This window comes from Orbicella faveolata, unplaced genomic scaffold (assembly GCF_042242905.1).
Source record: "Orbicella faveolata isolate gen_17 unplaced genomic scaffold, um_ofav_v1 contig_34, whole genome shotgun sequence".
Taxonomy (NCBI): domain Eukaryota; kingdom Metazoa; phylum Cnidaria; class Anthozoa; order Scleractinia; family Merulinidae; genus Orbicella; species Orbicella faveolata.
Window position 1 is genome coordinate 4985402 of NW_028301563.1, and position 21417 is coordinate 5006818.

Genomic DNA, 21417 nt, shown 5'->3' on the forward strand with positions numbered 1-21417 from the left:
AGTCAGCAAAACCCACTGTGATCAAATGACTGAGGGAAACTTGACCAAAGAGGGATATTTGCACTTTTGATTATTCAATAAGAGTTATGAAAAATCATGCAGGGTCAACTTTTACTCGGCCTACAGGGGCTACATTTTCACATACAAACACTTGATAAAGTTGCCTCAGGGGGAGGGTTATATCTCGGGTACCCGAGACCATATAAATGGGACCTGTGTTGCCTCAAAGAACACCCCCACGATTTTCAAAGGGGAAGGTCCTTAAACAGGAACTTAACTTAGGGCAGCTTCAATGGCAGATTCCCTCTGATGACGTGGATTTGAATAATTGATTGAATTACTTTTAAAGAGGACTAGAACTTACAAATCTTGCTCGAATTTCGATCCAGCGAGACATAAGCTTCCATGCTGTGAATCAAGTTTTTACTGGGCGTTTTAAAAGCACTCACCAAAGAGAAAGAGACTGATGACCCCAAAGTACCAATATATATGTACTGTATCTTACTGAAAACAACAATCTTCAGCGAGAGATGTGGGAATGTGGGATACTGACCTTCAGCATGCGATCCAGCTTGTCTCTTCTACCAATACACGTGAGCCAAGAGCAACAAAAGCTCTGGTGAATGCTGGTGACAGCGACTTTCGGAGCTAAATGGCTTCTGTTAATTATGTTCCCGTAGTACAGTGCAAACTATGGCTTCATCCAGGTTGTTGTTAACATTATAGGTTATTGCACTTATTGTTATCACTAAATCAAGAACAACAAGAACCAAAAGTCGGAACAACACCAGTTTTGCAAATGTGTAAAATTCGCCCGACGATGAGGGAAGAGTCTCCGTTATCTTGCTTCAAAACAATAATAAACTTTTCTCTTTTCCCGAAATTTTTGCTTAAAAAGTCGAAGTAATGTGTCTGCAACATCTTTCCATCCCCAATATAAAATGAAACGAAACTGATGGTTTACAAATAGAGGGAAATCGTGAGTAATAGAAACCCCATTTCCTCGCTTTGTGAAACGAGCTGCGAAGCACAGTTTAAACCGGATTTGACGTCATTTTTCGTTAGATGATGCATATACGAAAATTCCAGAAGTCTGCTGCCCCGCCCCTGCTATATATAGCTCATATAAGTGAGTACAACCCCCGGCAGACTGGGTCTGGCGGTTATGTCACTCTTAGGATTAATGGTTTTCAAGCAGCGTGCAATTGCTAAGAATTCATGCATGAAAAAATAATTCATGCACTATGTGAAAGAAATGAAAAAAACCTGAAGCAGGTAAAATTTATTCGAAGACGTAAATACAATTACTGTAAAAGTAATAAAACAATCAGTTTTATTAATTCGGTGTTTTAGAAATAATTTGCATAATTTTGATCAGAACAGGCCCCTATGAAGCTTAACAGTTTGGTTACTAAGAAATTATTAGTTAATTAATTATTTGATTTTTTTTAGCGCCCCACTGAAAACCGCCATGGCGAGTTGGGCTCCCTCGTTAAATATCATCATCATCATCATCATCATTTACTATATAGACACGAGTGGTTTATTGCAAAATACATCACTCGTAAAATTCACTTCAATACATTTATTCGGCTGGCGTATTTTCCATATCCTCACTAGTGAAGTATCGATTACTTCACTGATATCATGTTTAACCAAAAACTGTATTTAAATTTGTTGGTGTCTGATCGAGACATCTTTGGGGTGTCTGGAAAACCCGAATAGCGAATAGCGAGTAGTCGCGAATAGCGAACAGCGAATAGTCCCGAATAGCGAATAGCGAATAGTACGAATAGTGCGAATAGTGGCGAACAGTCTCGAATAGTGGCGAATAGTGGCAAATAGTGGCAAATCGTAGCAAATAGGGTACCCGGTATCTCGCAGTCAACCTCGCAGCAACGTACGATGGGATTTTCCCGCTAAAAAGCACAGACGCTTATCAGGACAAAAGGTGGTTCTAAACGTAATTTCTTCTGTTTTAACCGCTGCAAAAGGGTAAATTCGTCCTTATTAGGTTATCCTTGTGTTTTCTGTTTTCTTAATGTCGGCGATGGACAGCCCTAGCCTGAGTCCGGAGAAGAAAAGGTAATAAATGCACTGAAATTCTGTTGCTTATTTGGATAATTAATTAACGCAGGATATTAGATCTAAAGCGGTGACTATTGACGACTATTCGCCACTTTTCGCGACTATTCGCTACTGATCGCACTATTCGAGAGTATTCGCACTATTAGGTACTATTCGCTATTCGCTATTCGCTTTTCGGGTCTTCCAGACACCCACATCTTTGGGTCTTCCTCGAAAGTCTTCGGAAATCTTCGGCAATCTTCGGAAACGTCGTTATCATTATGTTTATATAATAAACAAAATAATAGATGTTTACTTGTATAGACATCGAGTTGCACACGAGAAGAGATATTCCATATCGACGCGCGCCTATGTATTATCCTCTATATATTTTTGAAAAAAAAAGGTTCCTTGAAATATTTAGGTATGTGTTTTCGCATTTTTTTCCCAGGTTTTCTTGATACAGTTAAACTTGAAACTTTATACGGCTTGTTTTAATTCCTGTTCGACAAATTCCAGTTGCTTTTCTTGCTGTTTGTTAGTCAATTAAAGTAGCGAGATTTAGGTTTTAATGTTGCGTTACATTTGTTGCGTTACATTTCCGACAGCAATTTACAAAGGTCAAGCAATTTACATTGGAATCGAGAATGTCACAGATTGATAGACCCCTTGGTCAAACCAATTCTGATAAAACACAGGTTTACCGGCACCTATTCGTATGTCTTTGTTGTTAAAAAGGGGTTTATTCCTGATCTCCGTTCTTGTCATAGATACCCTTCAGTTTCAAAAAAATAACTCAGGTTTTGCTTGTAGAAGGATGGCATTTCGATCGACTTCGGGAAGTTTTCCTCAGCGTTGTAGTGAAGCAAGAAGTATAAGCCCCCATAGTTCTTAAAGAAGTAACATGTGATGACGTTCCAATTTTCTATCCCCTAGTTGTCACTAGGAACCTCTGAATCCATGCCAAACGCAGAGCTTTACACAAAGTTTCCACCTGTGTACATGTTACACACAGACCAGCTCTTTCATAATCTTGATGTAAAATTTGATGCCATTGATCATGATATAGCACTGGATCTGACAAAAAGTTTTAGCAGTGATCAATCGAATTGTAAGTGAGAGAAAGAGCTGGAGGCTGTTGTCAACCAGTCATTTTGAAATTCGTTTTATGCAAGGTAGCCTTTCTTTCTTTGAAGGTCTAGTCGAGCTCCGTACATTTGATTTTTCAGGAACTTCCTTGAGAAAAGGAATTTACTTTGCTAGAGATGCTGCTGCGTCCTTAACTTACGCCACGAACAGCGGGGCTTGCATTTGTAACCGATGCATGTATCTTGCAAGGGTCCCATTGGGACAGTACTGTAAAGGAGCAGAAACTATTAGTGCGCCTTCTCCAAAGCGTGCGCCTCCTCCAATTTCTGTGGCGAGAAATTTTGTTTGATTCTATTGTATATGACACTGGAAATCCAACGATCTTTGTTGCATTTTCGGACGATCAATGCTACCCCGAGTATCTTATGAAGTTTTAACAAACCGTTGAAGTTTAGAATACTAGGGTCATACTTTGTAATAATATGATGTCCCTATTCTAATGAAGATAACAGTCTCAGTCAACAGAGTTGGAATCTTTCCTCACTCAAGTTAATATTTGTTGCCGGGGAAGGGGAGTGGACTCCCATATGAAAAGGTCGGGGATGTTCGGCGTCTCGCTTAGGGGTATAAAATTGAGGATTTTTGTCTCGCTTAGGGGGTTCATGATGAAACACCGCTATCATTAGTTGTCAATGTATTTTTTGGGTGCATTCGAAAAAAATATTTACAATGTTTGAAGTGCCACTAACCCCCAAAATTTTTTTTCGCTAATATAAATTTCCTTTTTCTTCTGATCACCACTGCGAAAAAATAATCGTTGTAGCTATTTTCATTAATTTTCTATGAATTTTTAAAGTTTGCAAATTTACCCTTTTACATGTTCATGACCGAGGAATAGCGGAGAATGGGACGAGTTGGCTTTTGACGTCACTTCGGGAATAACAATATTTTGTTTCTGAGAAGAATGTATGCGAACATGCGATAGTGTGTGTCAAAATCGTTGCAGAATGCAAGGAAGATAGGAAGAGGCTGTAGCAATACAGGATGCGTAGAATAGAGTATTCCTCTTCATTCAATACCTCTATCTCGATGAAACTGTACCAGAAACGAGAAAAAGACCAAAGAAGTGGGCTGATCTGTGCGAAGCTGAAGCCGGGGAGCCATTGAGGATTTCTTCGATCTCGGGTTCGCCGCTACTGTAAATGCCTAGAGATTTTCATGGCCTGTATATTCTTCTCTATCTCTAGCGGAAAGCTTGAAATTGTCAAGGTACTGCATAAGACACGAATTTGGGATAAGCTGGAAGCCATCTGACTATTTCGAGCGCAAACGATCCTCCGAGTCCCAGACGCATCGCGTTTTGAAATAGAGACTTGTCTAAACGAATAGTAAACTAAACCTACGTTCTACAACTACGCGAAGAAGGTTGTTGAGGCTTCGAACTGCTGCACTAGCTATGTATTTGTGGATTTTAATAAAAACACACGCACGCCGGAGGTCGCTTGTAATCTCAATTGCAAACCCAGAATACAGAATTGTTTTGCTCTTTGAGCTTCGTCTTTGGGGAACGAAATACATCTAAATTACATACTTAGAATGGATCAAGCATTTATAAATATATGAGGAAAGTGAAACAAACGATTAAGATTCGACCCTAAAGCTACCGACGGAGATTGTTGTGCTGAAAGAAAAACGCGCTTCTCAGTCAACCGAAACGCATACTAATAAGTCGAGGACTCCCAGGTTATTAGCATGCGTAAAATGGACATTTCATTCAAAATAACAGTGAAGTAGAAATGTATATATTTAACTGAAAGTATACTGAACCTCTTTTCAAGATCTTGTCAAAGGATTTTCCATGATTTCACCAGTACGGAATATGCAAATTTGCGTACCTTGTGTTCGTACACAGTAATTGAATATGCATAATTATACTACGGTCGGTCGACAATAACGAAGCGAAAAGTTACCTCACCTTCGAATATTGTTTGCCGGCATCCCTGCTTCCCGTGATGGCTGGGCTGCTGCCGACTTTCACACCCGATGCGACTACAAGGGTCCAACGGTGACAGTGATAACAAGTGGAAAGTCCATATTTGGAGGCTATACTGAGCAACAGTGGAAACACGTGGGTAAGCATTTTAACTGACACGCCTGGTCATGATTCCCTGTCTTCAGATTTCCGCTTTTATGTCAGGGGTCCAGTAATATACTTGTGGTTTTGCTCACGGAAGCGAGAGAACAGCTGGGATCCAGTGATCATTTCGATTTAAGTGGATCGCTCCCTACAATGCGCAGGCGTCCTGGCCAATTCCTAAGGCAACAGAATGCCATCACGGACATGTTTGTAATCAAGTAGGACACTCGCTTAGCCCCCTCCTCCCCCCCCCCCCCCCCCCCCGCCACTCCTAAAGTCATCTGTCTTTTGCTGAGGGTCTGCATGAAGTGTATTTTTCTTTGTTAATTGATCATATTTTTATTTTGTGTTAAGCTTCTGCAGGTTACAGAGATTCCACAGAGTCATTCCTGTTCAGCCTCGTCAACACAAAGGATTTGCCACCAACACAGTTACCTTTGATAGCTGACAAAGAAGAAAGTGCTATCTACCGCCACAATGGTTGCGGACCAATATTTGGAAATGGTCATGATCTAATCATTTCCAACACTCCCAACGCCTCCAACTGTTCTGCAAAGCTGAACAATTCGTACGAGTGTCCAGATGGTGAGAATGCTGTCACCTTTTTAACAGGAAGTGAGAGCTTTAGGGTCGATGAAATGGACGTTTTTGGGTTTGAGAACTGAAAAAGCTTTTGTTTTAATGTAACTGAACAGAAGTATTTTGTTTGAGCTAAGTTTTTTATAACCCAGTGACAAGTAAATATCTGGATGGAATTCAAGTATAAGTTAGATAGTAAACCGACTTCTATATATCTTGGTTAGGAAGTTGTAGAAGCTTTTGTTTAATGTAACTGAACAGAAGTATTTTGTTCGACCTAAGTTTTTTATAACTCAGCAACAAGTAAATATCTGAATGGAATTCAAGTATAAGTTAGATAGTAAACCAAATTTTTTATATCTTGGTTAGGTAGTTGACCGGTCACCGAAGGCCCAGCGTAAAGGTAAAGTCTGCATACGAGCCAAGTGGCCCATCAGGCCGGAGCTTATCCCGGTTTCTGTAGCATGAAGCGACTAGGAGTATTTCTACTCCCCCCTGGATGGGATGCTAGTCCATCGCAGGGTTAGCCCCGGCATTAAGTTCGCCGGTACCCATTTATACACCTGGGTGGACAGAGGCACTGAGAGTAAAGTGTCTTGCCCAAGAACACAACACAATGTCCCTGGCCAGGGCTCGAACCCAGACCGCTCGATCCGGAGACGAGCGCACTAACCACGAGGCCACCGCGCCCCCGTGAAGGCCTAGCGTACTCCCCCCAAAATCCTTAGATTTAAAACTGCAAATTGTTCTTTTAAACATATATTTTGTATTTGTTAATGAGAGAATTTGTATTGAAAATAAAATGAAACGATTTACGTGCGATACGCAATGTGTCATACGCGGGCTCGTACTAAGTTTTAAGTATCACCCCATCATCTTTCAACAACAAAAAGTGTCTTTAAATTAATGGCGTTTTATAACTTGCTTTGCGACAGCCAAAAAAGAGCAGGATAATTTATGTCAATACACCCTCAAACCACTAAGCGGCGGCGTGGAAAAAGGATCTTAGGAACGTATGGAAAATTGAAAACAAAAATTAAAAGTAACCTGAGGAGATCAAGTCGAGGTAAAATGCGTGAGGTACAGGTACATGTGTGAGAGGTGCAAGCACGCTTTGCTGCATATTTGCTATGGCCTTTTTTTTTTCATAAGTGTCTCAAATACGTTGCAACAGAATACAGAAGTCCCAATACGTGTTCAGTGTACTTGATTGCATGACACTTCGTTCGGTGATAAATTATGACAGCTTTCTCTAAATCGAGACTCGCTTTGGCGTCAGTTCTAGGAATCAAGACGGAAGTACTTCAGTAATTCTTGAAAGGAGGGAGCACTCCGTACAACAATATTTACAACCAAAAGAGATACCACTAACGTTGTTCAGTTGAAGCTTTGAATGGTTTAACCTCGGTCTTTTTGATATCGCCGAGCAAACGTTTCTGTAGCTGGCGAAGTTAAAGAAACTATTCGATGACAGGATGTTTTGAGACGATACATCGATCGATGAAATCTTCAAGACAGAGAGGACAGTTATCTAGGTAAGCAGTCGATGAAGCACATCACTACGCTTATTTTAGCCTGTCATTATTGTTTTACGATCAGTGTTGAATAAGTGATAAGCCCCCGGCAATAGAGCTGTTCAAAAGCCGTTGCGTGTTAGTTTTCTGTCAAGCAAAATGCGCTTATTCAAGCATATTTTGTTGCTCGGATATCAATATTGAGAATCGAAAGTGACATGTTAGGTATAAAGCCCTGCTTTGTATAATCAATGCTCGTGAACAGGTCATAGTTCTTTATTGTCAATAGTGACACAGATTTAAATTCTGATTCTTAAAAGATAAGAATATAATTTTAGACAGTCAAACAAGATTAGAACCAAGCGAAATCTCCATATCGAAGCGTCACGTTGTTTAAATTAATTGCCAAGTTTATTGTCGCATTTACCTGCAATTTGTAGATGCCAATAATGAGTTTTAGCTTTCAGAAGGAATGAGGTGTTACATACCATTGAGAAAAGCTGTTGCATACAGCCAAGTGTTCTATTGTTCCTGGTGATATCAGCTGAGAATTAAATCCCTTAATCTCAGTAATTATGACATTGTACTGTACTGTGTAATTATAGATCAGTTTGTTATGATTTTCATTTCAGTTTCGGGTGAAGTTGTCTAGCGTTGCAAAGGTTATACCCTTTTTTTGTCAGTGGGAAATCTTTATCAGACAGTACTAAACAAGTTGACTATGACTGGTGAGGAATTACTGATTATAATACGGTAAAAATATTAACCAAAGTACAATCAATCTTCGCGTTGAACGCCACCATAACAAAGCGAGGTTACTAAGCTGCACATAAAGATATCTCAACAGTCACGATCCAGATATGATAATCCAAACGAATGGACGGTTATTAAGTTGCGGTTGTTATGTTGAATTGTAATAAAACGTTTATTGCAAACAATGTGAGTAGTTTGGACACAGTAACTGCTCCATTTGTAGAGGAAATCGCCCGACGTCGAATACAGTTAGTGATTGATACGAGAATACTTCGATAGTGCTCAATTTGCAGAAAGCCTCAATCTCAGTTTGCAGTTTTGATGATCAGATTTAGTGACACCAACATCTCTTTTTCGAATTTGAATTTAACGAAGAATAAAGCATTGCTCTTTCTTTAAATACAACTTTTGTACTACCGGTAGACGAAGGTCCCGATAATTTTACAAACGATATTATTTAGTTACCAAATTAAGGTTCAAGTAGTACAACGGAAATTCAACAAACTAGTTCAGCACTCTTTCAATCCATCAGAGATCCATCTTCAATTTTTAGGAGGGAAATAACAAACCTAGAGAGTGTTGTGGACATTTTCATATGGAAGTAACACTTGTTTTTTTTTTTTGTTTTTTTCTATCGCCAAGAAGAAGAGAAAGCCGAAAGCTCTCCTGTAAAGGACAAGGAAAACGAAGAAGCTGATGCTTCCTTGGATGATACTCATCACCATGGCAACCCATTGTTTCAGTCCAGCCCAGCAGAAGCCCCTTGGAAAACAGTAGAGAAAAAAAGTCAAGAGACTAAAGCACGAAATTTTGGTGAGGGGCCTTTGCCAAGAAACCCTTTTTTCATCCTTTGTTGCTACACTTAATATCGATTGAACCCTCTAAATAATCATTTAGTTTGCACACTGTGTTATACTCATACCCTGCACAGTTTGTACACGAGATTGAAACGGAGTGCATTGAGTGGGAGAAATTTATATTAGATTGAGCTTATCAGTGCACGAAGTTCAAACGTGCTCTGTAATACTGAGAGTATCCGATACGATCAATGTATGAAACTAAAATTTGTCCAATGCTAATATAAATTTCAGTTAACGCATTACTTGCACTGAATTACTTCCGATTTGAAGATTATACTGTGAACTGGACCATGAGAAGCAATCAACATGCACTGCGCGTTTACTGTGAGAAAATGGAAAGTCTAACCTGACGTGTTGTTCTCTTCCGCAGCTTTATATCCAATCAACCCATGCAAATAGAACAAATCTCTGTCGTTGTGAACTTTCACTCTGACATAATATAAAGACGGAGCTTAAAAAACATTGAATGTCCTTATAGGCAAATATCACAGCAAAGCAGTTCAAAAGACAATCCTCGAAAGAAGAGTCCATCAGGCTCAATCCGAAAGGCCAAAAACCTTTAATTTTCAAAAAGGCCTGAGAACAATTGACCCTGACCGTCTTAACATTCACGAAGAAACATAATAGCTATTTCGCTGATACCATATTATCAATAATTGTATTTTCTCTTATCTTTAATTTTCACTGTCAATCAGTTTAGTGTTGCATATTTCTGGTATTACGCAAAAACCATAGTCACTTATACTTAAACAGCACTACGAATGTAAAATGCTCATTGTACCTGAAGAAGCCTGGTTTGGCTAGCCAAAATACTGAGTACACCATTAAAAAAATCATCTTAAGTTCGATCTCTGCTTTTATATTTTCAAAGAAAAAACAACTGCCAGCCTTGGTTTCAAGATGGGATGTACTGCAAACAAAAATAAAAACTTTTCTCATTGGTGTTACCATACGTCATTATTTCAGACTCTCGCAAAGATGGCAGTTGGCGAGGAGGAAGAAGTTCAAGACCCGGAAGGTCACGAGGAAGAGGTCAAGGTAGAGGTCCATCCCCGAATCCACCTTTTTCGCAAGGCAGGGGTCCTGAGAAATCACCGTACGTGGAGGGTCCCGGAAGGACTGGTAGAGGTCAAAGAGGACGGGGATCTGATAACAGACCTGGATGGCGCCGAGGGAGAGGGGGTGAGTTTTCATTGTAGTTTTGTAGTTTTGCAAAAACACGTCGAATTTGATTGGCTTAATAAACGCAAGAAAACTTTACACAGGCTGCATGTGGAAGTATAACATTCGTGTAGGCGAGTGGAGTTATAAAACTTAGAAAACGTGGGCCGCTGGCAGGTCTTTTCTACATTTACCAGAGTGTTTTATGCGAACGTGACGAAGGAATACCCATGGCCCTGACTCCCATGTCCTCAGACTCTGGTTGAATTTTTTGATGATGAATATGAACCGAGATAGGAGAACGCGACACGTTTTTCTTGCCTTTAAAATGTTCTGAAAAACAGCTTTTAAGTCGAGCAATGCTAATCTAGAATCCAACCTGTAACATAGATTTTGACAAAACATGCTTTCCAAACCAACCAGCGCGCGCGAATCCAGACTGTGTTAAGTCAATAATCAAGAACTAATGAACTTTGGTTTCAACACAGCAACTAACAACAGATCAGACCATGGATATATCCTGAAGAACGTCTTGTACGAGCGGAACAAGTTGTATGTTTTGGGTTTAAGAAGCAAAACAACTAAAGATTGTGTGCTGAATTTCATTGCGAGGATCAGTGGCTGTGATGTCAAGCGCGTGTTGATGTTTAAATCTGGAAGGGCCATTGTAACGTTGGACACAGACAAGATCACAAACTCAGGTAACCAATTATGAAACTTGGAGGAAGAATTGCACATTAGAGCACCAAAGTAAAACAAGTTAACAATTAAACTGAATTCCTTTCGGAGTCCCAATTCTTGAACATTTATATATTTATGCAAGAGACGATGATCTACAGTCAAACAGATTACAGGAAAGCCGTACGTTGTATACTGTATGCTGGACGATATTCCACCCAAACGTTGCATCGTGTGCTGCATTAAGGTGATTGTGTATAACAAGTAAATACAAGTGACAATTGGAGATTAAACTCACACGCAGGTGCAACTTATTACAACAACGTACCCTTTTGTGTCTTCAGTAGACCATTGAGTCTTTTTTTTTTGTAATGTCTTTTGCGTTTTGATATGACATTCATTTGATAGTACTTTCTCTACTGGGAGCAACCTCTGACTTGTGTCACATGTGTGACTTCCCGTCAAGGTTTAGCTCTGTTTTCCTCCTTTTATCAGTATGACGTTTTTAGTCGCAGTAATTCTTTCCTTTTTATTATGTCATTTAATTTCTGCAAAATTAATTATACTCATTCATTTTCATTAAGCATATTACCTTCTAACTCGACAAGCCCATGAGGTTTTCAGTCTGATGGGGTAACCTGCTTTTGTAACTCTGCCGTTTTGAAATAAAAGAAAATCCTGATGAAGCGAAGCACCACGTGCGTTTCCTTTCGCCGATCCGCTGCTTACCCGCTAATGACAAAATGCCACACAATGCAACTTGAAATGGCGCTGAACGTGATCTGTTGCTTACTTTTTTCCCCTTCAGATTTTGCCATGATATGCGAGGAGGCTGCAAAGCCAAAAAACCAACTTGAGAAAGTAAACGTACTGATTGAAAGAGCACCAGTCTGCAAGAGCATTTTTGTTCGCGGAATCCCTGAGAATACCCCACAAGAAGAGTTTGAAAACTACTTTGACAAATTTGGTGTGGTGGAGAAATTTATCACCAACGAGGAAGAAGTGAAAGCTCGGACAGTGAATGAAAAAAGAGCCATTGTGTACTTCAAAACTGATAAAAGTACGTGACTTGAGAATTTTAATAGTAACAGGTGTATGTTCTTAGTGCTTATAACCGGAAGGACAACATAATGCTTTTTTTTAACGTGATTTTATGGATATCATAGTGACAACATTTACTTTCTTCTTTGCCAAAATTGAGACAATCCGGGAGTAGGCCTGTGAATAAGCTTATCGAGGACGATTTATATAATAATGTGGTTGAAAAAGTATGTATAGACATTAGAAACGAGATACCGAATCAGAGTCTATGTTTTAGCGATCACAAGCTTTCGACTCTGTCACAGGGTCTTTCTCAAGTTCATGTGGCGGGAATCTATTTGTCACGTGAGCTTGGGTGAACCAAGCCACGTGCCAAAACATCACCGTATAGGGCCGGAAGGTCAATGTAAAGATGAAGTGTTACTGTTTTATTTTAATTGCTATAACCCTCAAACATTAATTCGCTCTTATTAACCAACCAGGAGGTCTGTATGGGAGAATCTTGACAGAGGTCGTGAGTGCAGACCCAACGCAGTGACAACTGTTCACACGACCGAGGTCAAGATTCTCCCATACAGACCTACTAAGCTCGGTTAATAAGATGTTTATTATATGGCAAACGGGAAAAATTAATTCGTTTAATGTAACTGGTTTGTACTAGCTGACAATTTGCTTGCGAACGGCGATGAGCTGAACTTGAAATAATTCTGCCAAAGTTTGCTCGTCCTCTTTATTTATTTATTTTTTTTTTTCCCATCAGGCTTTTTGGCGCTTCCATGTATAAATATCGTTAGAAGAAAATAGTCAATATTTTTGTAGTTCAGTTTGGAACTTTTTCACCGCAAAATGTAACCGATCTAGATGGGAAAATCGACCGCTCTCAATATCGATTTCAGCCAATAAAATTCGTGAATTCGGTCGTCCCCAGTCCTTGTGAGACACAGCCGTATAATAATTCACGATATTGACTGCAGTTGGACGGTGAGCTGTAGAGTACACCGGTAAACCGTTAAAATTTATTCACAGCTTCTAGTAGCATTTTGTTCCAAGGCAATCCTCAGTTTGCACGTTTGATCGGAGGGAGTACTCAGACTTAAAAGTAACGATTGGGAAGGGGTGAGAAGGATTTTTGTTGGGGGGAGGGGTTGAAATTTTCGATGTGAGGATGTTTGTAGGTACAAATCTAAACATTTTCTTGGTAACAACAGTTTTGAGGATTGACAAATCGCGCAACCCATTGCAAAAAGGTGTTATATCTTTGTATTGCTTACTTTTCACACACACGTCTTTAAATTGAATGTTTTTCGTTTTCCTTTAAGGCGTGAAGAAAGTTGTTGAGAAAGATCATTTCCTAAATGAGACGCCATTGCATGTGGAGAGATATTACCCTTTCATGGGAACCGTAGAAGACGTTAACTCCAAATTGCCGCATCATACCACTGCGATTCCAGTATTTGAACAAGCCTACTTCCGCATGGTTGTAGACGTTGATATCATCGAGTTTGTCATGGGCAAGTGCAATCAAGGGCTGGAATTGAAAGACCAACTCTTTGGCAAACGTGCTCAAATTAATTGGACCAACAAAGATGGATATGTACTCGTGAAGTACAATCAAAAACCAAATGACGAATTTGACGAAGATGTTTGGGAGAATCGCTGTCGCGAAATCATAACTGGCGTTCTGGATCGCTTCACCATGAAAGATATTCCAGTCGAAAAGGAAATCTGGGAAGAGGTCATTAATCAGCTACCCTGTTTTGAAATAATGTTTCCCAATTTTTCTGCAGAGGTGAAGAAAATTGAAGATCTAAAGGAGCTGAGATTAGTCTGCCTCAAAAAGGATTTGCCAGCGTTTGAAGAGAAACTGTTAAATCGACTGAAAGAAATCAAACAGACTGAGCTAGAGAAAACTCTTGAACAAAAAACATTAACCAATAGACCGAACGAAATACTTCGACTTCTGCAGATTGTAGACATCCAGGAAATTTTAAAGAGCGACGTTCATCAAGATGTGCAAGCTACGATAGACTTAAGCAAAAGAAGCATTTTTCTGAAGACACCTCAAGGCCAGATGTCTTCTGTTGTGACCTACCTTGCCGAACGTGTTCAAGAGATAGAGAAGAATTCGCTGTCAGGGCCGCCGGTGGAACTCATAGAAATCTTGAAAACTAAGGTTGGAAAACGTAAGTTGAATGCTGAGCTCAAAGAATCCAATGTGAGATGTGGCTTCAATGTTGATGAGAAAAACAAGAGAATTCTCTTCTTGGGAAGAACTCCTTCTGACACCGAAAAAGGCCGCAAACTAGCTGAAACGGTACTGGTCACTGTCCAACTTCCTGTGAAAGACAGGGATAATGACTTATTGCAATCAGATGAGTGGAAACAACTTTGTCGTGATTTTGAGAAGCGTTTGAAGATACGCTGTCAAAGAAGGTTGATGGAATTCCATGTTATTGGACTTAAAAAAGATGTTGACGAAGCTGCGAAGGAAATGAGGAGATTTCTAAACGAGAAGAAAGCCAAGGAAGGAGAATTCAGATTGGACTCGCCAATCAGTCAAAGATTTTTTCGCGAGTTTTACACTGAGGAAATTAAGAATCTCGAAGAGAGCCTTTCCACCTATGAAGTTAAGATCGCACATGATGAAAATGGAGATTTACTCTTCACTGGGGCAGATGAAGGAGTGAAGAAGGTCTCAGAGAAGTTGAATGCCTTACAAGACGACATAAAAGAAAAAACTGTAAACGTTACTTTGCCAGGAATGCGGAGTTTTCTGGCAAAAGACGAAGGTAAATTGATTGGAGCTGTGGAGAAGGAACACAGGTGTGTTATTGAAATAGAGGAGACCACTGGCGAAGGACTGGATCATGAAGATGACAGCGATGACGTAGCCAGCCTTAGCAGCGACGAGGAGGACGATGAAGATGATTGCACCATGACCACCCCAGAGGGTAAGAAGATCATCTGGAAGCTTGGCAATATACAGGAAGAAGAGGTATCTAGTACGTTTTAATAATAAAGCTTTCTTTGAAACAAACTCTAGAAAAACGGGGGGAACACACATACACTGAAGTTTTGAGGTGGAAAAGTTCCCATTGCAAAAAACGTCTGGAAGTGAAGTCACGACAAACAAAAATTAAAACGTATGCAAAAAGTGCAAATTAAATTAAGAGATAGGCTTCAGGCCTACAGCTATCTTTTCAGTGCCTACATTTTTAAAGCCCCTGGAGACCATCATTCTGTATTTAAAATTGGCGTGGTCATTAATGCCATTTGAATACCAAGGTACTCCTTTAATTTGGTACAATCAGAGTGTACCAAGAACGTTTCTAGGGTATTGACAAACGGTAGTACTTCCTAGCTTTCTTCAGCGCAAGTCAATTAAACTGTTTTTTCCTTTTGATATTTGGCTTGTTTTAATATTTTGAACAGGCTGACAGTTTGGTGTGTTCAGTGGGGTCAAACTTGAATCTGGCCATCGGTGCGATAGCACGAGCCATGAGCCAGGCAGCTGGTCCAGCGTTACAAGACGCACTTAAAAACGCTGCAAAGAATCACTTGAACCAGGGAGAAGTGGTCCATACAGAAGTTGTCTCCGGGAAATTGCCTTGTAAAAATGTGGTGTTTTGTGTGTGCTGCCCGTGGAATGATGGAAAAGGAGACGCTAAACAGGTGAGATATGTGGGATATCCTTAACGTTGTAAGAAACATGCCACGTTTGTTTGTTTTTTTAGTGCATGATGAGATATTGAACAAGATAAGTAGCATGTTTGAATTTAATGGTGATCTGTTCTAATTCCTCATTCAGTATCGGCAAGCACCATTTTATTGAGTCAGTTGCAAAGGGTTATTATGTCAACCTCTTGTTACTATACTGAGTTAATTAAGTTTCAGTAACCCATGAGCATGACCAATGCCCATGACGTGGCCTCGTGGGTAGTGCGCTCGCTCCCGGATCGAGCGGTCCGGTGTAGAGCCCTAACTAGGGACATTAATTTTGTGTTGTGTTCTTCGGCGAGACACTTAACTCTCACAGTACCTCTCTACACAGGGGTATAAATGGGTACCGGCGAATTTAGTGCTGGAGGTAACCCTGCGATGGACTAGCATTCCATCCAGGAGTAGTGGAAATACTCCTAGTCACTTCATGCTACAGAACCCGGGATATGCACCAGCCTAATGGGCCACTTGGTCCTTACGCTGACTTTATCCATGACGGCCAGTTTTATTTCAACTGAGTATTAATAAAGCAGCTGCATGGGTTTAAAATATATGTCATATTTGTAATAACTATTTTTTCTCTTTCTGGACAGATTCTTCAGACGTTACTATGGAAATGTTTTGACAAAGCATCCCAACAAGGGTCATGTTCTATTGCTCTACCCCTCATTGGTACGGGTAATCTCAACTTTCCTCATGATGTCGCAGTGCATTTGATGGTAGAGGAAGCCCTAAGCTATAGCAAACAGCGTCCCGATTCATCCCTAGAAGAGTTCAGATTCATTGTACATAGTGAAGATCAAGAGGGAATCTCTACTTTTCAAGATAAATTTGGACCTTTAAAGAGAGAACGACAACGTAGATTGCTTGTCCCTACTAGGCCACGAACTGGACAGGCAAATCGTAGAAGGCAGGTAACGTCAATTTTGCCTGAACCAACCTGTACGAAAGTTCGAATCGGTGATCTTAAAGTGGAGGTCGTAAAAGGAGACATCACCAAAGAATGTTCAGATGGCATCGTTAGTGTTGTTCACGAGGATCTCAAAATGCAAAATGGAAACCTCAGTGCCTCAATTGCTTGTGCAAGTGGTAGTGCAGTTCAAGACGAGTTGACAGCAAAGTTTCCTCAGCAGCCTGGGTCTGTTGTGACAACGTCTGCAGGGGATCTGACGGCCAAATACATCATTCACATGGTTATAAGATCTGGAAACAAGAAACATCTCCAGAAATGTGTTCATGCAGCCCTTAAAGAAGTTCACTCCATGGGTTTGCAATCCGTTTCTGTTCCAGCTATTGGTAGTGGTGGGCTGGGATTACGTCCTTACGATTCAGCTGAAGTGGTATTGGGGACAATTCGTGCATTTTCGGAGGCAGTGAATTCCTCTGGCATGGCTTGTGAGTTACGAGTTGTTGTTTTAGAGGATACAGTGGTTGCTGCTTTCGAAAGCAAACTGAAACAGATTAAAGGAGAACTTAATCAAGCCTCTGGTTTTGCCGAAGAGGACGACGTCGAAGACGAGCCAGTTGGTGTTCAACTACCGCTCACGTGCTTTCAGCATAGAGTGACTGTGTATGGACATCAAGAAGTTCTTGACGAAGCCATAGCAGCACTGAGAAATAGCGTAAGTAAAGAATGTAGCTCCATTGAAATCAGAGAAGACGTGATTTCTCGTCTACCAAAGCGCTGTAGAAGGGACCTGAGGCAAAAGGCACGCGAGCAAGACGTGGGCCTAGATTTTTCCAAGGAGGGAGTAATTTCATTGAAAGGCTATCCTTGTGATGTGCTTGCAATGCACCCTAAAGTATCGAAAGTTCTTAACGATCAAATTAAGGAAGAACATAAAATGGACTGTGCAGATATGACGGCTGGAAAAGTTCAGTGGTGCTACTATAGCGTGAAAGGAAAACAAGAACCATTTGACAAGATGGCCAATTATGACATTGAAACAGCATTTCAGTCTAAAAGTTCTTCTGTTTCCTTCACACATAAGAATATGCAGGCAGAGATAAAATTTGATTCTGAAGAAGTCAAGTTCTTGAAAACCGGGGCAATAAAGTGTGTCTTTCGTAAAGAAGGTAAGTCACTTCCTTGCGTTCACGTCACTATAATTACCAAAGAATTGACAACTTAAACAAAGTGCTACATACATGGCTTTGAAAAACTCAGCGCTCTACCTTTGCGGTCGTCATGGCGAGTGAAAAAAACATTTGGCGACTAAATTTTACGAACAGGTCACGTCGCCAATTTGGCGACTAGTGCAGTACAAAAGGCTGACTTCTCGAAAACAAGGGTTTTTGTGGTATAATAACTAAGCCAAACGGACTCAACTACAATTTGTGCGTGTTTGTCTTCCTTACCTGTTTTTTTCTTCTTTTATTTACTATCCTGAACAGTAAGACCGTTCAACAACACCAAAAACAGTTGCAAACGAAAACTAAAAGCGTCGGAACGTTCTTCAAACGATTTCAATGTAGGGTCGTCGTGATCAGCAGTATTATATTCATGTTAAGTGACGCGAATTGTCCTTCTTTGGAAAGGCTTTTCTGGCGACCAAATTTGTCTTAGTGGCGACCATTTTACAGAAGGAGGTCGCCTAAAGGCAATTTCAGAATACCTTGAGCTTGGTGCGCTAGCTAATTTAATGAACAGAGGTTTTGCGTTGACAATGTTTGGTTTCCTTTGTTCCTTTGAACAATAGTAGTAGAACTTCCACAAGAATGGGATTTGCACCCTCTGGACGGCAAAGGAAGGAAAGAGAGGGTCCACTTAGTCCGCCTTGATGTCGATTCACCCGAGTACCAAGATGTTCAAGACAGATTCATGGAATCTCTCTCTGATCGTGACGTGTCCATCTCAAGTATTCAGAGAGTCCAGAATCCATCAACGTACCGTTCTTATGTGACGAAGAAACAGAGCATGGACGAGAAAAATGGAATCCATAAAAATGAACGGAGACTATTCCACGGGACAGGATATCATAACACGAAAGACATAAACGCTCATGGATTTAATCGAAGCTTTTGTGGAAAAAATGGTACGTATACGTAGCACATGTGAAACTAAACTAGTTGTCTGGTGGTTGACTCTTATCTCCGGTTTGTAGCTTTAAGTGACTTTGGGTATTCCTACTTCCCCATGGATGGGATGCTAGTCCAACCCAGGTTGATTTCCACCATTAAATTCGCCGGTACCCATGCATTCATACATTTGGTTGAAGAGAGGCACTGCGAAATTAAAGTGTCTTGTCCAAGAACTGACCCCAGTCAGGACCACTTGATCCGGAATCCAATGCACTAAATACTAGTCACAAATTTATCACTTTCCTCGGATGACAAGTTCGATCCATGTGACGCGCATGCAAGGAATCATGGTAGTGATGTTCAACTTTGGCCACCCTTGTTGAATTTGCTTTGTTGGAAATCACCACTGTGATACCGTGCAGGCACGTCTCATATAGGGAACTAGGAATTCACTTCCATTTGCTGGGTAATCTTTAGTGTTAGACCAACTTTTATTAACTCTCTGATCCCCAGGTGTGGCTTATGGAGATGGCGTCTGTTTTGCGACCAATTCCTCTTACTCTTTGGGGTTCTCGAAGCCACCAAATGCTAAAGGAGAGTGCTGCATGTATCTTGCAAAAGTGCTTGTTGGTAAATTTGCATGTGGTAAAGCTGGGCTGAAGACACCACCACCAATTGATCCAGACAGGACTGAGGATCTTTACGACTCAGTCGTGGATTCAGTAGACGTTCCAACTCTGTTTGTTGTATTCCACGACGACCAGTGCTACCCTGAATACTTAATTACTTTTAGAAAAGTCGAAAAGGCGGCTAGCTAAGCTTGAGGAAAAATTACAGTTTTTGACATCGAATCAGCACGTGATTGTTATCAAACTTGTTGCTTTGAAATGTGAATAATTTATTTTGCAAGCAGTCTGATGTAGAACATTCCGGGAGAGTTGCATTTAGGCATAAAATTACACTATAGTGGAAATCGCAACCTCTTGACGTCGCTTCTTCTCGTCTGTCTTAAGCTTAGCAAAAACGATTATTTCTCGCTCGGCTGACATCAAACAAGCAATGATTAAGGTACAATTTAGTAGGTTGTGGGGACATTCTTTTATCATGTTTCGCAAGATGGAACTTATTAATAAACAAAAAATTTTACACTGTCTCAAAAAGGAGCTAAAACCTACATATCTTTATGTGCTGGTGTGGTTCTACATATGATTTACTATAGCTGTGTTCACAATAAAGCCAAAACATGATTAGAGTAAACATGTTTCGCCTAAACATGTTTGTCATTGTATTGTTCACATCAGATGTCGGTTTCAAACACGTTTCATGCATGGTTGTATAATTTATGCTGTTTGTACTCGCATCGGTCGTTTAGTTTTGCGGCAATGTTCTCCCAAATATTCTGGTTTCTGGCCATCGCCGATAATTGCCGTTGTATTTCTTCATCGGCCCATCATTTGGCCTCGTAATAGCCCCAATCTTGGTTCTTTTGGGCAGTCGCCTCCTCCCCGCATCCATCCGCCATTTTGAACGTGTTTGGTCTGATCTTGATTGAAACTACCTCGCGAGATTGTTTCAATCATGCTCAGAATAATCATGTTTCAACCATGATTCGCGCAATAGACTGTCTGATGTGAAACCTTTTCATAACGAAACATGTTTCATTCGAGGTCAGACTAATCATGTTTCGGTCTAACAAAGAACTTAAGACAAGCCCCAATATATTGAGGAATAGTCCGACGTGACTTCCATTTGCCGGTTTCAGAGACGTCAGAGTAACATTTTATTATGGCGGAAGTATTTGATTTCTTCATTATTTTATCGGTTTCGTTACTTTTTAATGATGTTAATAAATTCTTACAGAAACAAACTTGTCTTGATTACATCTGGGTACAGCAATACTGAACCCTTTAGTCAAACTGATTGTAACCATGTATCCGACAGTGACGCGTTTGCTGAAACAGCGTGAACGAAATATATAAGAACGTCTAATTTTGGAGCTGAGGCTGAATGTTCTTATATTTTTTTTTGCGATTTGAGACTGGGAACGTTCTTAAGATGTTCTTAAATTTACATGGTATAAAAATAATGAAGACAGGACAGCACGGACTCCCTACATGATAGATGTGATGTGATTGTATGTGTCTCATAGTTTGGCCCTTACGAGCATGTCTTTGAGAAATCTACCTCTTTTGTAGGCTATAATAGGTGGATATCTGAGGATGGTTTTCAGCAAGGGTTGATTTTGAATTAATGCCCTTAAGTGTTCGGGTTAATTTACATTTTTTTGTTACCATTATTTCATGCTTGCCATTTAATATACAGATTAGCAAAATAAAAGCATTCTTAATCGACTTTCAGCCTGAGGAATGTTCTTAATACGTTCTTAAAATTTTGGTTAATCAGCCTCAGCCTCAACGTTCTTATAAAAAAGGTTCTTACAAAACAAAGAGTGTTTATCAGTTATCCAGTTTGTAACTTTAACTCATGAAAAGTTTTGTACTTTCTTCTCGGTCTCCTCGCTACTTTTTCGCCATAATTTATTTTGATTTACATTGAGTTTTAGTTCAAGTTTTTGCCTGGCGAATAATTTTTTTTCAAACGGAAGCTATGCTGTAAAATATTCAGGAATGTGTTTTCGAAATTTTTTCCAGATTTTCTTAATGGACCTTTTTTCCCAACGGTCATGCAATATCAAACATTTTGCGTATTTTTACACAGTCAAAAAACCACGTGCACCTCCATAGAAACGTATGCCCAGGGATACTTTTCTTTGTTAAAATTGGCAAGCTTGAGTTTG

At 40.2% G+C, this 21417-nt stretch overlaps 1 protein-coding gene and 1 pseudogene across 3 annotated transcripts; both read left to right on the forward strand.

The window, feature by feature from the left end:
- The first annotated feature begins 3027 nt into the window (after window positions 1–3027).
- LOC110054115 (uncharacterized) lies at window positions 3028–6694 on the forward strand (annotated as a pseudogene). Its single transcript, XR_016201697.1, has 4 exons — window positions 3028–3178; window positions 3264–3487; window positions 5116–5288; window positions 5648–6694. The product of XR_016201697.1 is annotated as an uncharacterized LOC110054115 (transcript).
- A 426-nt stretch (window positions 6695–7120) lies between these two features.
- Window positions 7121–20487, forward strand: LOC110054184 (uncharacterized). Of its 2 annotated transcripts, none has more exons than XM_089299068.1 (11): window positions 7121–7407; window positions 8019–8114; window positions 8785–8952; window positions 9966–10181; window positions 10649–10861; window positions 11647–11898; window positions 13199–14874; window positions 15312–15551; window positions 16193–17675; window positions 18302–18634; window positions 19134–20487. In XM_089299068.1, the coding sequence occupies exons 2-11, from the start codon at window positions 8108–8110 to the stop codon at window positions 19436–19438; spliced, it is 4893 nt and encodes a 1630-aa protein (XP_089155194.1). In that variant the 5' UTR covers window positions 7121–7407; window positions 8019–8107; the 3' UTR covers window positions 19439–20487. The 2 variants fall into 2 exon arrangements, with proteins under 2 accessions (XP_089155194.1, XP_020616188.2); XM_020760529.2 differs by having other exon boundaries at window positions 7124–7407; window positions 18299–18634.
- The last annotated feature ends 930 nt before the right edge of the window (window positions 20488–21417 follow it).

Excerpts from the sequence above, each read along its gene's own strand:
- LOC110054184 (XM_020760529.2), top strand. Across the intron at positions 10,182-10,648 it reads ATGGCGCCGAGGGAGAGGGG|CAACTAACAACAGATCAGAC; the intron begins GTGAGTTTTCAT and ends GTTTCAACACAG. Across the intron at positions 18,635-19,133 it reads AAGCTTTTGTGGAAAAAATG|GTGTGGCTTATGGAGATGGC; the intron begins GTACGTATACGT and ends TCTGATCCCCAG.